The 17,403-nt window shown below is 51.1% G+C and overlaps 4 protein-coding genes across 4 annotated transcripts; 2 read left to right on the top strand and 2 right to left on the bottom strand.

Moving 5' to 3' along the window:
- Nucleotides 1-1,264: 1,264 nt before the first annotated feature.
- SAPIO_CDS2511 (uncharacterized protein) lies at nucleotides 1,265-7,768 on the top strand (the record flags this gene model as incomplete). Its single annotated transcript, XM_016785506.1, has 3 exons — nucleotides 1,265-4,806; nucleotides 5,865-6,302; nucleotides 6,409-7,768. 3 exons carry the CDS (start codon nucleotides 1,265-1,267, stop codon nucleotides 7,766-7,768), a joined length of 5,340 nt encoding a protein of 1,779 aa, XP_016644882.1.
- A 1,004-nt stretch (nucleotides 7,769-8,772) lies between these two features.
- SAPIO_CDS2512 (uncharacterized protein) lies at nucleotides 8,773-10,683 on the bottom strand (the record flags this gene model as incomplete). The annotated part of the gene is made up of 6 exons (XM_016785507.1): nucleotides 8,773-9,079; nucleotides 9,159-9,398; nucleotides 9,467-9,840; nucleotides 9,903-10,037; nucleotides 10,122-10,198; nucleotides 10,290-10,683. 6 exons carry the CDS (start codon nucleotides 10,681-10,683, stop codon nucleotides 8,773-8,775), a joined length of 1,527 nt encoding a protein of 508 aa, XP_016644883.1.
- Nucleotides 10,684-11,623: 940 nt separating this feature from the next.
- Nucleotides 11,624-13,835, top strand: SAPIO_CDS2513 (uncharacterized protein; the record flags this gene model as incomplete). Its single annotated transcript, XM_016785508.1, has 4 exons — nucleotides 11,624-11,719; nucleotides 11,773-12,345; nucleotides 12,421-12,815; nucleotides 12,896-13,835. 4 exons carry the CDS (start codon nucleotides 11,624-11,626, stop codon nucleotides 13,833-13,835), a joined length of 2,004 nt encoding a protein of 667 aa, XP_016644884.1.
- Nucleotides 13,836-15,218: 1,383 nt separating this feature from the next.
- On the bottom strand, nucleotides 15,219-17,383 carry SAPIO_CDS2514 (uncharacterized protein; the record flags this gene model as incomplete). Its single annotated transcript, XM_016785509.1, has 3 exons — nucleotides 15,219-15,665; nucleotides 15,751-16,414; nucleotides 16,479-17,383. The coding sequence occupies 3 exons, from the start codon at nucleotides 17,381-17,383 to the stop codon at nucleotides 15,219-15,221; spliced, it is 2,016 nt and encodes a 671-aa protein (XP_016644885.1).
- Between the last annotated feature and the right edge of the window lie 20 nt (nucleotides 17,384-17,403).

Raw genomic sequence — 17,403 nt, forward strand, 5'->3', positions numbered from 1 at the left:
TGACGCCTCTTGAATAGGCTGTAGACCGCCGCCCTGCGAGTGTCCATGTCATAAATCACTTTACAACACCCAGCTCGGAGAGGCTTCGGCCACCCTCATGCTGGGCTTGCTGTTGCATTGAAACACCAGAGGCAGTCCTGCCACGGCCAGGCCCGACGAAAATGGAAGGATCCCTGAGACTGCAAACCAATGAATGATCTTCATACTTTGTCCACTTGCAATCCTTCGCCTATGCACCGCCCCCTTCGTTGATTGGCATGCGTGGACATGGGTTTGACCAGGCCCCTTGAGAAGAGGGGACCCGTGAGCTTGCCGAGCCCATAATATAATCATAGACTGCACAATCGATTTCTACACCACCGTACCGGGAAGAGATTTAATCGTGATGGTCATCTCCTTGTATGGATCGTGTGGAATGGGAATGGATAGCTAGACATGTTGCGACGCCTTAACACGCTGGGTCGTTCACCCACAGGGTCCTTGCAGACAGGGGACCGCCCCAAGGGATTTCCCCTCAACCAGGTACGCCGCGAGGGCATCACGGTCCTGAATGATCCTGAAAAATGTGAAGTTGAGTAAGTACCATGATTTTCCTCCCCTTCTTCATCGCCCCGCCATTTACCGTTTTTTCCCCGGCGGCATGGCCCGATCCGAGTCCCAGCTAAGCTTGAGATTAGCTTGGTCATTGTGCATGGATTGAATGGGGCACCACATCGAACGTTTTACAATGAAGCGACTGAGTTCTTTTGGCCATCCGAGCTGCCGCGGCTCATGCCCACGGTCCGGGTTATGCTCTTTGGATACATCGCCGATGTGGCAGCTGGTTCGGGGAACAACCTAGGGGTTGTGCAACATGCTGAGAGCCTGCTCCTTCATTTGAAGAACCATCGGGTGAACGCAAAGGTATGTCTCCTCACATCGGTCCAGTTTTCAAGAGCTGTTTCGAGCTTGCAGCAACTAATTTGCACAACGCCTATAGGAAATCAATAGACCGATTGTATTTCTAGGACACAGCCTTGGTGGCATCGTGATAAAACAAGTAAGGAGTCAGGCGAATGAATTGACGTCAACTTCATGGGCCCTTTGTTGAATCAATCCATAATAACCAACAATCCCTGGGTAGGCACTAGTGACCAGCTCACACTCGCAAGTCGCCTCGGAGAGTGAGATTTTACGCTCAACAAGGGTGATATTTTTCCTCGGTACTCCTCACAGAGGAAGCCACCTATTCGATCGCTCATCCATGAAGCTGGGGCTCCATGTCATGCGTCTCGCGAACAAGGAAGTGCCCAGAAACATTAAGACGGCTCTGCAACCTCGCGGCGACGAGTCGTTCAATGTGAATTCCAATTTTATGAGAATCAAAGGCGATATCACCGTTGTCAGCTTCTACGAACAGGTTCCGAGGTTTCCTACGCAGCATCTTGTCGTTGATAAGGACTCTGCCGTGCTGCATTGTGAATTCTCGGAGAATTTCCCCGTTGCAAGGGACCACGAACACCTTGTGCGGTTCGAAAACATTGAGGATGATGCCTTTCTCAGTTTATACGAGACTTTACAACGCAAGATTACTCACCTAATCGAGGAGAGAGCCCATACGTCACGAAATAGGTATACGCAGCAAATGATGCGCGCGTGCCTCAAGAGCTTGGGAGACGAAGCCTCTTCGCCAACAAATTGGAGCAACCTCAAAGAGCCGCATCATAAGACACTCGGGTGGCTGTGGGATAATGGCAGTGACCTGAAGCGTTGGCTGCAGACTGGTTCAGGTCTGTTCGCTATTACAGGTAAACCGGGGAGCGGGAAATCAGTGCTCATGAACGAAGTCTCAAATCGACTACGGAAGAATTACCGCCATGCCTATGCCGCCATCGTCCAGCATTCGTTCAATTCGAGAGGTGCGCCACACGAACATTCGTTTGACGGGTTCCTCTCCTATGCGGTGGTGCAAATCATCAGGCAGTGTCCCGCCGCCTTTGATTCCATAATTGACGACTTTACATGGGTAGCTACCGACTGTGGGCTTAGCATCTCCGAACTCTCTACCCTCACAGATATCTCTCAAGTCAAGTGGACCACTGGCCATCTTAGACATGTCCTGAGAACAATTGTCCGCGAAGCATCACAGAAGTCTCGAGTATGTTTCCTCCTCGATGCACTCGACGAATGCGACGAGGGTGTTGCCAGTCATACAGAGTTGATCGGCTTCCTTAACAGCCTGTGCACAGCAGCCGCCATGGATGGCGTGTGCGTGTGCCTTGCCTCGCGGGAGATGCCAACCATTGCGCTTTCAAGCTTTCCGCGAGGCTTTCGGATGGAAGACCGTAATTGGATCGATATAGCTGCGTATATTAACGACACATGGCAAAAGCTCTTGCCTTTGGTGAGCGCTGGTGGGGATAGCATGAAGAACATGAAGGCCAAATTGATCAGCAGGGCGGACGGCGTGTTTCTCTGGGCTCATCTCGCGCTAGAAAGAGTGCACAACGCTCTTCTAGATGGCGCAACTGTTGCCGAGTTGTCCAAGGCGGTGGATGAAATCCCGGATAAGCTCGAGAACCTCTTCGCCTTACTTCTCGGTAATATTGAGCAACGGTATATGAAAGAAGCGTACGTCATGCTCTCCATTGTTCTTAGCGCTCATCGCCCCCTCACCCTCGCCGAGTTTCGATATGTCATGGTGCTGCACGGCGACGTAGGTTTTACCTCGCACGAGCTACTCGAGAAGTCCCCCAACATGGTCCAAGATGACGATGCTATGCGAAGGCGCATTCGAAGTAGGTGCGGTGGTTTGCTTGAGGTCAAAGAGGTCCAAGACTCGCGGTCCGATGACACATCCACCGCAGCACCGGATCAGGTCATCCAATTTATGCACCAATCAGTCGGGGACTTTTTGCTATCTCGGGCGGAAAAGTCCAGCGATACGAAGTTGACAGCGTTGGGGACACAAGGGCAAGTTACTCTAGCCACCTGCTGCACACGATATATTTCACTCAAAGAGGTGCAGGGCCTAGGGCCTGAGATCAAAACGGGGAGCAGCTCAAGCAAGCACTTCCAAGCATTCATTCGAAAGAAATTTCCCTTCTTAGCGTATGCCGTCGAGTTTTGCTTTCACCACTGCGAGGAGGCCGAGAAGCTGAAAATGCCCCTCGCCGAATTGATCGACAAGCACTTTGATGCTGAAGAGAAAACTTTCCAAACCTACCTCTCCATCTACGATTGGATCCGCAAGGGGGAAAAGCACCCCCGAGGGTACACCCTACTTCGGTTGTGTGTAGAGAAGAATCTCGCGTCATACGTAGACCTCAGGCTAACCAAAAACTCGACGGACATTAATGAGCTGCTCGAGAAAGGCCAGTCTTACGTCCAAGTCGCCGTGGAAAAGGGACACAAGCAAACACTAGAGGTTCTACTTAAGCACAAGGCCCATGCCAAAATGCCGATTTCCTATTTCCATTCGGCAAATACACTTCGCCGACTGCAGTATAAATTACCGCACGAATTCCCCTACGAGTGCCTCCCACCTCTTGTGACCGCGTGCAAGGATGGAAACCTCGAGCTCCTCGAGTTACTTCTCGCCAACGGTGCTGATGTCAATGAAAACTCAGTGGAGCTTCCTGGCCTACGTTTGAATCAGTCTCTGATCGCGGCCGCCTATTCTGGAAAACTCGAGGTGGTTGAAAAAGTGCTCAACGCAGACTCAGAGGCTTTCTCAGACCCTCAGATCCGCTTGAGTACCATGGTCGGTCTCATTGACATCTTCAGAGAGCCGCTCTATGCCGGACACCGACGATATGGCAAGCACACACCATCGCGACGGAGCCGCGCTAGTCTCGAGATTTCCCAACGTATCCTACAAGGCATAGATGTCAGTCTTATCGACTTCGACTTGATCCCGGAGAGCCTGTTTTGGTACCTCACGGGCTGTGATGACGACATTTTACGGAACTTAGTCAAGATTGGCACCGACTTCTCAGGAGGTATTAATGATTCGTCCTTCCTCCACTACGCGTGCCATCTAGGGAGCGTCGATTCTGTTCACGTCCTGCTCGAGAATGGCGCCGATCTCCGCATGACGCATGGGCCCGACATGATGACTTACCTTCAGCTAGCGATACACAACCCATCCCCATCAGTTCTGTCTTACCTACTAAGCCTTGGGCGAATAGCAGTCGACGAAGTTGACCTGCTAGGAAAAACAGTGTTGCACGACGCGGCGAGACAGAAAGCAGAAGAATTCATCAACGTTCTTCTTTCCTACGAAGCGGACAAGACCATTCGCGACTTCAAAGGCCACCGCCCATTCCATAAAGCACTGGAGAATCGTTGTCTGAAGGACCAGGTGGCCATGCTTGAGACGCTCCAAGTCGACGAAGATGACATCAATCACATCGACATCATCGACGGTGAGACCCCTCTGCATCTAGCGGCGGCTGCGGGGTCCGTCCACGCCGTGCAGTGGCTCCTCACCAAGGGCGCAGATATTGCCTCGAAGGATTTCATTGGCAAGACTGCCATCCACGCCGCGGCATCTTCGTTATCGCCCGATTCGCCGGATGTCCTCACCACGCTCCTAGAAAATAACAAGCTCGCTGCCTTGGTAGGCGACGACGCGCGAATGACTCCACTTCACCATATTTTGTATAGCTACGACTACGACACCCCCGGACGACAGCTCATCGACCTTGATCCTGACGTGGCGATGGCCAAGGCCAAGATCCTACTAAAAAACGGCGCAGATGTAAACGCGCAGGATATCAATGGCAACTCACCACTGCATCTCGCTGCGTGGAGGGCATCGCCTGAGTTAGTGCGGTTGTTTTTACATGAAGGTGCTAATCCAACTGTCGAGGATAGAAATCGATTAACGCCGCTAGATCTAGCAAGTACAGAAGATATACGGGAGCTAGTTGAAGGCGCAATAGAAGACTATTAAATAATATATATATTAAAATATATCGCGGGTGGTTCTGCAAACCTCATGATGGTGGGAGTTCATCTGTTTAATGGTAGTATTTTAAATGATATGGACAGAGCGATCAATCGGAACTCAGCCCTAGCTCCGGAAGATACCAAGCACGTAACAAAATCAAATGTCAAGAACCTCGGCGCCAGGGCTAACTCTAGGTCCCTTGCTCACTTCAGCTTCCATCGCTAGAAGGCTCTATTTCCCTTCCTTCTTGCTTGGACCGAGGTCTGGCCAGGTCGATGCGTCTGCGTCTAGATTGGAAACGGGTGTCTCGTCTTTGTATGGAAGCAAGCTGTATTTTTCTAGGGAAACTAATGACATGCCCCGGAAAGAAACCCACTCCGTGACGTCGACTCCGGCAGGCCATCCTACAGAGCCTATTGCCCGATGCAGGATTCCCAGTGTTTGTGGGGTCGCCAGTGTTTGTGGAGTCACCGGCACAACCACGGAATCGATACTAAGCGCCGGACATAGAGCGACGGTACTTGGTTGGAGCTGCTCCTTTTTCCAGGTTTGTCGTAGATTCTCTTGACTGAGGGAGAAATCTCCCCGATCTCCCCGGTCAGCATCTTTACTTCACCCCACCGTGATGCCAGGCCACTTTCTCCCCGTATTCCCCGGGCAAATTGGTCATTATTACTGACCTGCTAATCCGGACCTGACCCACCCGCACTTATTAGTGCAGAAACTCCGGTTCCCCAGTTAACACTCCGCGATTCAAGAGGCCTATGGATGGTTCGGAATAACCCCCCTCCTTCTCTTTGGGGCCTCGTTGGCTTAGGAAGAAAAAGTGCATGGCGTGTGGACGCCCCTTCAATGTTTCCGGAGCTCGGAGCTGTGGCAGGGCGGGGGATTAAAAAGGCCAATGCTCAAACGCGTCTTGGTCGTGCCCTAGTCTCTTTCCCACTCAAGATTCTTCATCGCTACAGAAGAATTTCACTGAAAAAGAGATCAACTCCGGTAAGACAGTGGGAACCACCATGAGATCTGTTAAACGCCCTAATTTCCTCATTATCGTGGCCGATGATCTGGGGTTCAGTGACACGAGCCCCTTTGGCTCAGAGATCAAGACGCCTGCTCTCGCGAGGCTTGCCAAAGATGGTGTTCGGTTCACGAATTTCCATACCGCTTCAGCATGCTCTCCCACGCGTTCAATGCTCTTTTCGGGCACGGATAATCACATCGCGGGACTAGGCCAGATGGCGGAACACATGGGTGACAGAGAGCTGTTCAAGGGAAGGGAGGGGTATGAAGGATACCTCAATTTCCGGGTCGCTGCTCTATCTGAGTTGCTCCAAGATGCTGGGTACTTGACCCTAATGTCTGGAAAATGGTGAGTTTGGCAATGGCAAATCCCGCTGGGAGAAGACGGTGAGAAGAAGAAAACAGGTGGTGAGATTTCGTGGCTAACTCGTGTTGTGTGTGTTTTGCGTATACAGGCACCTTGGCGCCGCCAAAGAACACGCACCCTGCTCCAGAGGATTTGACAAGGGCTTCGTTTATCTGCCAGGCAGTGGAAACCACTATAACTACGAGCCACAGTTCAAGGAGGGTGAGGCGCGCCCGTCACTGGCTGTTGCCGACCCCACCACATTTTGGATGCGCGATGGTACTTATCTCAACCGAAATACGGGGCTACCTGAAGATTTCTACTCGACAAAGACCTTCGCCGACGAGCTGATCGGATACCTCGCCAAGCGAACTCACGAAGAAAAAGAGAAACCCTTCTTTTCATACCTAGCCTTTACTGCCCCGCATTGGCCTCTCCAGGCGCCAAGGGAAGTGATCGATCTCTACAAAGGTGTCTATGATGACGGACCGGACGCACTACGGAAACGCCGCCTCGAAAAGCTGATAGAACTTGGGCTCGTGCCAAAGGATGTAGAGCCGGCTCCCATGACTGGTCTACTAGACCGTGGGTGGGAGAAGCTCACTCCAAAGGAACGAGCCGAGTCCGCACGGAAGATGGAGGTGTTTGCAGCCATGGTGCACGTTATAGACCAGCATATCCAGCGCGTTGTGAATCACCTGGAGGCTTCCGGAGAGCTAGACAACACCTTTATCTTATTCATGTCTGACAACGGCGCTGAAGGAACGCTTTTAGAGGCGCTTCCAATGCTCGGTGGCACCACGAGTCTTGGCGCTTTGATCGACAAGCATTACGATAATTCCTTGGCCAATATTGGCAACAAGGATTCATTCACGTGGTACGGTCCAGCCTGGGCTTGCGCGTCTATGGCCCCGTCTAGGGGATTTAAGACATGGATCACGGAAGGGGGGATCCGATGCCCCTGTCTCATCCGCTACCCTCCTTTAACCGCAGCTTCAGCTGGCACATCGCGGCCCTGCGCTCCCGGAACGCACACAAACGAATTCACAACGGTTATGGACATCTTGCCCACCATGCTCGATCTCGCTGGTGTTTCCCATCCCTATCCAACTTCGTTTCGTGGTCGAGAAGTCGTGCCTGTCCGTGGCCGCTCGTGGGTGCCGCATCTTGCTGGCCGTGCACCCGAGGTACATGATAAAGAGACGACGATCACAGGATGGGAGCTCTTTGGTTTGCGGGCGATTAGGAAGGGGAAGTGGAAGGCCGTGTACATGACTCCACCGAGGGGTAAGGATACTTGGGAGCTATACGACATTGACAACGACCCGGGTGAGCTGCATGACAAGGCGGAGAGCGAGCCTGCTGTGCTAGAGGAGATGGTTCAGCATTGGAATGTCTACTACAGCGAAACTGGCATGTTTGACCCTGATGTTGTGTTTCATGTTGTCAAGGATAAACGAGTAACTTAAAGTGGAGGGCTTATATATCTTTTTCTTTTCTCTTTTATGGGTAGTAGAAAATATTCTTCGGTGTTCTTGTATATTGAAAGATGACCGGATACACAATATCACTAAACCGTGAAAGTGCAGGGCAGTACAACACTCTTTAATTCGCATATTTCACCTCATGACTCATTTCGCCTCCTCGTTCTCTCTATGATTCTGAAAGGGCATGAGGTCTGGGGGAACAAACAGCTCCATTGCCTCAAGACTCTCCCACAACTCCAAAGAATAGAATATCATTGGCAACCTTTCGTATGCAAGACATGGTACGTTGTTGATAAACTGCACAAGGGACACCCTCTCCTCTGGTTTGGTTTCGGATACGGCGGCTATGACTTGCTGCGTCCAGAATATTTTGTGCGTAACGCCGGGTAAGTATGAGCCTGGTAGATCGAGGGCAGTCGTTGTCACATTGGAAGAAAAGGAATTTCTAGTGGAGTCTCGAAGCAGCACAGGGTGAGACTCAATGTTGTCTGGACCATCTCCTTGACGGTCTAAAGCTTCGAATTCGATTGTCACAGTCGCAGCTAAAATTCGTAGTTCCTCATCCCCAGGTAGCTGTGTGTACAAGTATTGATGAAGTTGAAAATGGCGGTGAGAAATTTCAGGGGTCGGTTATATCCATATTCCCGTGCGGAATTCGGGCAGATTAGTTTCCTGCTTGGAATTCCAGGAACATCTATTCCGACAGGATAGGGCCTATGCTCACGTCTAAGTAATTTTGCACTGATACTCTCACGAATAACTATTTATGGCGGGAACGTTCAGGCAATCATGAATTGCAAGCTTGGCTCTGCCGTCGGCGGACACCAAGAAGACCCTCCCAAGAGCTCAACTTGACGGTGCGCACAAGTATTAAATTATAGCTCTTTCTGCCAATCTAGATACAGCCTAATTCAATAAATCCCGCTCAAATACAAGGAATACTTCCAAGCCACGCAAATCGGGATCATGACATGTGATCAGAGAAATCAAGAGATCCTGCTATTCACCGTAACGACTGTCGCCTTTCCGTTCTCATCATCATCCCATTTACCATCATTGAAAGTATGTCCGCCCACCGTAATCTCCTTGACCCTGCTAAAGTGGCGGACGGGAACGCCCTCGCGGAAAAGTTCGTCGATTTCCTCCAGCGTCCGGTGGTTACACTCGGGGACGCAAAAGTAGGCAAAAATGGCTGCAAGAACAGCAGCGCTACCGAAGATGAAACCGACTTTGGATCCGAGGGCAGCGTAGGGTTCGTTGAGAAGATAGGGGATAGAAAAGCTAGTAGCGAATCTGTTGAAAACAAACCATAGCGTTGAGCATGATTATGAAGAACAGAAATAGAAAGAAAAGCAAAAGCAAAGTGACCTACTGGACTAAAATGTTGACAGTCGATGCCGTCCGATAAGTCATATCTCGGAGACGAGTCGGTGGAATCTCGGCAGAGAGAATATGTGACACCGGTGCCCAGCCAACGGAGAAACCAAAACCGAAGACAGTAAGCATCGCTACGATGCCAACACGGATGGGGGCTGAAGTCTCTCCAACACCAAGTCCGGCCATTGTGTATAGTGAAGCAAGCTGAATAAATGAGCCGAGGAGCAAAAGTGGTCTGCGTTGTGGAGAGATTAGCTTTTAATATCCGTGGCTGCCGCAAACTGGAAGGGGAAAACAATCTACCGTCGACCGACTCTGTCCACGAGAGCCATTGAAACCACAACCCCAAATAGGTTAACGACTTGATTGATGACTGTCATAGTGAACGGATCAACAGATCCCAGAGACTTGATGTAGACTGTGCCGTACTTGTTGGCAAAGATATTACCCGTAAGCTGCAGGAAGAAGTTGATGCCGATGGTGATCAAGGTACGCTTCATGTTGATGGGTTTCCAGAGGTCCATGAAGGTACCCTTGTCTTCCTCTTGGGCAAGTATAATGCGCAACCCGTCCATCTCTTTGTCGATTTCTTCGTTGGTGAAGCACCCGTCTCGGAGTTTACGTAGCGAAGCCACGGCTTCCTCTTCACGACCCTTCAAGAGAAGCCATCTGGGAGACTAGACCCACATAGTCAGTCCTGCCGTAATACATAGTAAATAGAACTACTCTCATTTCTTACCTCAGGAATGAACCAAATGGCGGTTGCGACAATGGTTGGGATGATGAAGAACATGCCGAAGGGTATCTGCCATTGTCGGTTGTCGTCGAACTTTTCAGTGCCGAAGCAAATTAGGCTCATGATAAAGCCCCCGAGCTAGGCGACATTATTCAAATATTAATCAAGGGCCTAAACCATGGGGAAGGAGAAGAATGCATTGCGTAGAACCATAGAACTCACGTAAAGCATCAGCTGATACGTTTCGACAACTAAACCTCTGACCTGCTTTGGAACGATCTCGGATTGGAAGACCGGAACTACAGACAATTCCATCCCAACATATGCATCTAAAACCAGAAGTGGTTATTCAAAGGCCCCGGCCCGAAGGGGAGGAATAGGACAACAAACAGTTGAGAATTCTTGCCGCCAGGATTTGGGCGAAGGACCTTGAGGAGAAGGTAATGGCCGCGGTGCAAAGAGCGTAGATGCTCATAACAAACATGACTATGCGACGGCCGTAGCGGGCGCTCATTTCGCTGCCAGTGAGCAAGCCCAGGACGAACCCGAGATAGGGCAAACTGTTCAAGAGCGACAGTTCATACGGCTCAATGGTGTATCGCCCAAGCTTTTCGCTGTAGGTGCCAAACTGGCGTTCGAAATGATCCATAGCTTGGGTCGTCGAGTACGCCTGCTGATCAAAGCCAAAATTGAATTGGGAGATGGCGATGAGGGCTACGGAGAAGGCGAGGGTTTTGTTGAACATTCTTCCAACAGAGGAAAGTTGTTCCCTGAAATTCGCCATGATTATGGGGCAATCTAGACAGAGTCTTCGAAAAGAAAGAGAAGGAAGTCGTTTAGCAGAATCACTCGACGACGGGGACCGAGAAGAGTAACGGGGATAGACAACCCGGTGAAGGGTATTGGCACACGGGACGTATTTATCGAGGTCGTGGAAAGCTGCCTCAAAAGATTTGTCTAGCTGTCTACGAGCCCATGTAACCTATCGCGCAGCCGTTAAACTTCAACGGAATGGGCTAATTCCTAGTCTTTGCGGGGCCCCGCATGCGAATGAAAGGTCTAGTTTAGTAGATGGCAAATAATAAGGAGTGCATGGTGCAAGGAAGTTCAACTTCTCAGGAGCCCGAGTGCCGGTATCTCGCAGCAGCTTGTTTGTGGGGTAGGGCCCGATGTGATGAAGCGTACCGGGATCCAACCTCTGCACCCACCGGACCAAACCACAGATCCTTTCACCAGACCAGGGTAGCCCTGGCCCAAATCGGGAAAAAAACGTCTTCTCCCCGATAATCCCGACACGTGACTGACGCGAGAATCCTCAAGTAGGACTGATCTAGTTGTATTACTATCTCGAGACAGGTACTTCGTAAAAGCGAGATCCCGCACCATAACTCCTATTGTGAGCCATCTCCATTTTCCGTACATGGTTTAGCTCTCTTATTGTTGAATCTCCCATAAACCTGGCACTACTCGTGCCCCACACCCTACCGACGATAGATATCCTTTTGTCCCCGATGTCCCCGACAAACCGTTGACCGCCGTTGTGATCTCTTCATCGATTGTCCCGAACCACCTTCGAAGTAAAGATCGGAAGAGCAGAAATGCCGGAAACCCACGGTAATATGAACTCCTCTCCTGCATATTTTTCTCCGTCGAATTAACGACTAGTCGGGTAGCATGCCCTCGAAGCCCGTCGGTTGAAGCCCTCCATCCAATCCACTGCTCTAATGGACGCCAACTTTCCGAGGAGCCAGAAACGGACGACTCAAGACCCCGAAAACGGCGGGGAAGAGCACAGGTGGCATGTCGATTGTGCCGAGAGCGTAAGACGAGATGCGATAACCGACGGCCCAAATGCGGCTACTGTTCTCTACAGCGCGTGAGATGCGACTATCCCGATGGTGTCACCCAAGACTTGGAGCCTGAAGCTTCCAACAATACCGTCCTCGAAAGAGTCAATTATGCCATCACGTTGCTCGAGGAACTGAAAACTAATAGTCCCAATACAAATCGCCAGACAGAAACAATCGTCTCGGTCTTACCGTTACAAACGCCCTCGCGGACTGCTGAGCCCCTAGGGCATATTGTCGAGGGACCCGACATCTCAAAGACACGAAGCGCGTTCACAGGCGATGGATTCGGACAACTTGATATTCCCGAGGCTGCGGCGCGGACAAGTGGCTGCGAATCCTTGTTGCGGTGGCCCGTATTGAATGGCATCTGTCAGGATCAATCTGCTATCTCGTTTGCGCTAGAAGCCACCTTTGGTGCAAATAGTCACACGCGACAACAGGGATTGATCCAGCAGGACTACATCTGGCCACTCTGTAGGAAGTTTCTGGCGCTCATTCATCTTAAAAACCCCATTCTCGATGTGTCGGAGTTCTCGAAATACGCTCGTAACGTGGCCGAGTATGGGCCTGGTTGGGACGGAGGCGGGTGTTTAGTGGTAGGTCGATGATCTTTCGTGTCAGCAAGGATCAAGAGCATCTTCTCATTCATACCCTTTTTCTTTTTAACGTAGCTTATAGCCTGCGCTCTAGCTAGCGTCGCTGGCCCGTACGACCCAGACGTCGCCAGATATCGGCAGGGTAGGCGCATGTTGCAGGACCAGGTGGGAACGCAAGAAGGGGTTGACGTAGACATGGGCGAGTCGTTCTTCGGGGCCGCTCAGCGTCGTTTAGGCCTTTTGTCCAATTCCTTGATCGCCGTCCAGTGCCAGTACCTCGCTGGGCTTTACGAGAAGTTTCTCGTGCGGCCCTTAGCGGCTTGGTCGCTATTCCAGAGTGCGAGCTCCCAATTTCAAGCGTACTTGTATGCTAAAGGACTTGCTGTCGCCTCTCAGGGGGAGTTTCAAGAGGGAAAGAGGGCAAGGCATATTGAGCAACGGTTGTACTGGTCATGCGTAAAGGCTGAGTGGTACGTTTGCCCCCCCCACCCATGTTCCATGTCTACGATGTTCTTAAATAAATTTAGACTAAGAAGTTCAATTTTCGCAGCGAGCTCAGAGTTGAAATGCAACTTCCGTCATCTGGACTTTTACGGTTCAAATATCCCGATCCCTTCCGATCCCTCTCCTTCCCGTCCAGCTCAGCATTGCAGCATCTCTCGCCACCGGCTGAGCCACTAACGTCCTCTCCTCAAGGGCAGATGGCATGGTCCCCAGCGGCATGGCAAGGAAGCCCCAGGACTCCGGCTGCGGGCGCACAGGTTAGCAGCCAGGATGGAGCACTCCAGCCCGATGAAGAACGGAGCTGGCTTCACTATCTTGCTGAGATCTCCCTACGGAGCATCATGGATCGTGTCCTTGCGGACTTGTATGCCGGCGGCGAAAGTCAGTGGGTATCCGGAGGAGGAGAAGCCCTACTGCGCTGTCAGGCAGCCTACTTTGAGGAGCTTGAGTCATGGCATTCTCATCTCCCACCACAGCTCGTGTTTCCTAACCCGCTCGCGACGCCCACTGGCCAACCAGTTGACATCCCGTCAAACGAACTCTCCTTCTTCCTGATGACCCGTTACGTAGGAGTGATGGAGTGGATTCACCGGCCGTTTTTGTATTTGGTCCTCCATACGACCGACGAAAATTCTCTGCCGGCCCAATCGAGGGTTCTAGCCCAGAAAACGCTTGAATTATCAGCTACTTTGATTCGCCTGGTGGCAGCACAGCATCGGCACGGCGGAATTTGGGGACTGATCAGGAGATCTTTCGGCGCCGCGACACTTCTCATTTCAGCCGCCCGGTCGATTGGCATACTAAGAAATGCAGCGCTCTATCCAACGCTAAGCTTACCGCGTGACTGGGTCGAGCTAGTGGAGTTATCTTCAGAGACAATCAGATCGTGGGAAGGAGGGGGCGGAGGCGCCAATGACTTGAAGCGTATGGTTGGAATTCTTGAAGCCATGTTATGCGAGGTTAAGATCTTGGAAAATAATTACTAAAATCAAGCACGTCCTTTTCTTTCTATTTCATAGACCGTAGCAGGCATTGAGTACCCGTCTTAATAAGAGGCCAGGAAGTATCGGTCCATCCGTCCATCTGTCAGGCTGCATCAGCCACTCAATGTAGTCCCGTCCGCATAAGAGTATCGCGTGCAGGGAAAGCCCAACATCCTGGACAACCCACAACCTTTCAAACCAGGGCCTAGTCATTACCTCATGGAGGCCATGGTACACGAGTGAGTGGTGATACTCTTGTCATACTAGGCGAGATTGTGGTTGGCTTTCGTTGGCGAAATAGCAGAGTATCTCCATTCCCACACTGCTATTTCGTGTTGCAGGTCCAAGCCAGATAAGAATAGAATCAGCGTTCTCACAAATCAAACCCATTTGAGAGACCTGTTGGCTTCTCTCTGGGATGTCTTCTTGATGGATGCAGGGATAGTCGGTCCAGAGAGTTCTAGGCTAGTCTTGGTAACGCAAATAACGGAGCGCAGTCTCGAGTGATTTCGTAACAGAGATAGTACAGCCATTAACAAATATGGTACCGGAGTCTCCAATATCACCCCAAAAATAGGACAAAACTTCATACTGTTTGCCGGGTTTGTAATGTCTCGGAGAGTGTTGGATACAACGTATGCATCTAAACCAGGATATAAAATAAATAATCGAATCTCGGACTCTTTAGATAGAAGGTAGCGAAGTTTCATCTCATCCTATTTAAAGTCTTAATATCTTTACCATAAAGGGACAGGGGAAATAGTTAAAAAGAGAGAGCTAGTGTTATAGTGGGGGAGTGAAAATAATATTAGGTAGTCATGTCACCATCGCCGAATATAATTTCCGGGCAGAAACTGACCAGGGTTCGAGAAGTCAACATTGATCATTACTAAACAATTGTAGCTTCTCCTGATTTATCTCAATTGCTCCAGTTGTTTACATTCGAGCGCTATCAATAACTGCCGCCCCTAATATTATTTCAGCCAGGACTGCATGAGATGCCCTGTTGGGAAAACTGGAACTCTTATACATGATCAGGGTTAGTTACATTCCGAGTCATACACGTTCAAATCTTGCCCCGATACAAGCTGCAAGCCGCGAAAGCCTCTTTCCGAATCCTTCGCATTGTCCACTTTAGCAAACCCTCTCCAGTCCCGGGAACAGCCCTTTTGTAACGAGTATGTCTTACAACTCGGACTACCTAAGAAGCTTTGCGATTCGTGGGGGGTTTCATTGATTTCTTTTAACGATCTCCCAAGCTGCGTGATAGATTTTCACCGGGCCGCGTGTCTCTGCTCGAAGGTCTATTCCCTGGGACCTTTGCAGCGCGTCTCAGCTCTTTCCCCTGCTTCGTGCCTGACTCTTACTTGATATCCTCACATCACATCATTTGTCAGGAGTCAATTTCGCCCTTTTCTCTTCTTCCACTGTGTCTGTTGATATCGACGATCCCATGCTAGAAACTGTCTTCAGGGGCGGTCGAGCGTTAGAGTCATCTGGAGGTCTCAGCTGCGGATGGGCTTCATCGGTAATGTCCAGGATCGCGAGCTTTTCATTTGAAAGCGTTACTGGATTGACACCCGCCGTGTTGGACCAAGTCCCAAGACCGACTTGCTCATGCGCCATCCTCTGGAGCTGCAAGACTGTATTGGCAGACCACTCTAGGCGCGCATAGGCGCGTTCGGGGTCCGGGCCATTTGTCTGGCGAAGTCGCTCAATTCTGCTGGCCAGAGACTCGATGGAGAAGTCGAGTATCATGGTGATTCCGCCAAGGATTAGGATTACACCGACACCTAGTATAGAAAAGGATAGGTATCGAGTGCTAATTATTTTCTAAGTAACCGCGAGCATCATGTTAGTTGAGAGAACGCATGGTACCTATAAATCATCGCGAGAAACACATAGGATTCTGGCTTACCTGGCTGTGACAGAGCTCCACCTCCTCAGTCCCATTCGGAGCCTTCCTGAATGACTGCATTTGGGGAGGAGGTCCGTTCGCGGCTTCCACGAACGAACCCTGAATGGAAGTCAAGGACGAAGTGACCCAGTGCTCAACCTCCCGCTGCCATTGGTTACCAGGCAACGGGCCCTGGATGTTGTTCGACAGCCCGTGTCGAGACGTCAATGAATCAGCTCCTAGACGGTCCACAATTCCGGAGATGGTAAACAGACCAAGTCCCAATATGGAGTCGGCGCGCTTTATCATCTTCTTTTGTCTTTCGGTATCCCACGGAGCGTACCGGTCAAACGTGTCGTCGGCCATCCCTCGCAGAGGAGTGCACTGCCTGTCGCCGGCAGCGTTGGGATTGCAAATCTGGGTTTGCATCGAACATCCCAGCACGGTCACAAGCTCGTCGCGGTAGAACATGGTTCGGGTCTGGTTGGACACGAAGTTTATCATTTCCGGGCCTTTGACGTGAGCCGAGTACCACGGATCTTCCACGGGGCCGTTGTAAAGCACGCCGGGGCCTGAGAGAAAGAAGAGCATGACGTCCGCGTCCGTCCGCGTCAACTGCGGGATTGGCTGAAACATGGAGTACATTGCCGACATCTCAGGATCACCGCCGTAGAATTTCAGGAGACTATTATTACTAGTTAGCTTACATAGCTTGACTGAATCAGTGTCGGAGCCATGGGAAAGCCTACCCAATGTTGTAGTCCAGTTTTGCGGTGGCCCTGGTGTTAGACCCTGATACTTTGACGATCGAGTTGTTGATGGGCATTTGATACGAGAAATTACCCGCCTTGCCACCAATCTCTCCGTAGTAATATCGCATGACAGGCTCGGATGAAGAGTCGTTTGCGATCTCGGTAAACCCTTCGGTCACCAACGGCGCGCAATGATGGTAGAGACGCACGGAAAATCTCTCTTCGGGTCGAAGATTCATACCCAAGTGCGTGTCACTATCAATGTATCCAGTGTCGACAACGAGATTGCCCGTCCGGGATTTACATATGCTATCGTCAAAGGGACAACCGGCATCGCGCTCAACGGTCGTTGGCAGCTTCGGAGTGACGTATAGGTTGCAGTCGTCTGATGTGGAGGTATTCGTGTAACAGCGTAAGGCGTAATTAGCATATGATATGACGCGCTGGCTTTGGTATGGCTCGAAGAGTAGGTCGTATCCGTCCGGGTCCTCTACATCGTTGCTCGTAAGCGGGCCGCAGTTGTCTCCTTTGAGGAGAACTTCGTTGATGGTATCCGCCGTGACCTGGGAAGAGAAGATGCCCGCAATGCCAAAGGCGGCAGAGATGAAGATGGCGAGGAGAATGATGGGAATCAGTCTTCGGGCAGGTCGGCTGGCGCGGTTACGCCACATCAGGAGAGAATTCCCCAGCATCCACGCGGCATCTTGGGCATTGCAGACGTTCCGAAGGATGGCCTGCCGCTGGTGATAGAGGGCGTCTTGGGGTTCGATGGACGAGAGCATCCGGTGGATGGCGAAGCAAGCGATGCGCCAGGCACTCTTTCCTGTAGCTGCCACGTAAATGGCAAGGAAGGCGATCAGAAAAGCGCCGTGCTGTTTCGTCAGGGTCAGCGTTGCGCCCATGACGGGTCCTCGGGACCAAT

This window comes from Scedosporium apiospermum (assembly GCF_000732125.1).
Source record: "Scedosporium apiospermum strain IHEM 14462 chromosome Unknown SEQ_SAPIO_0086, whole genome shotgun sequence".
Taxonomy (NCBI): domain Eukaryota; kingdom Fungi; phylum Ascomycota; class Sordariomycetes; order Microascales; family Microascaceae; genus Scedosporium; species Scedosporium apiospermum.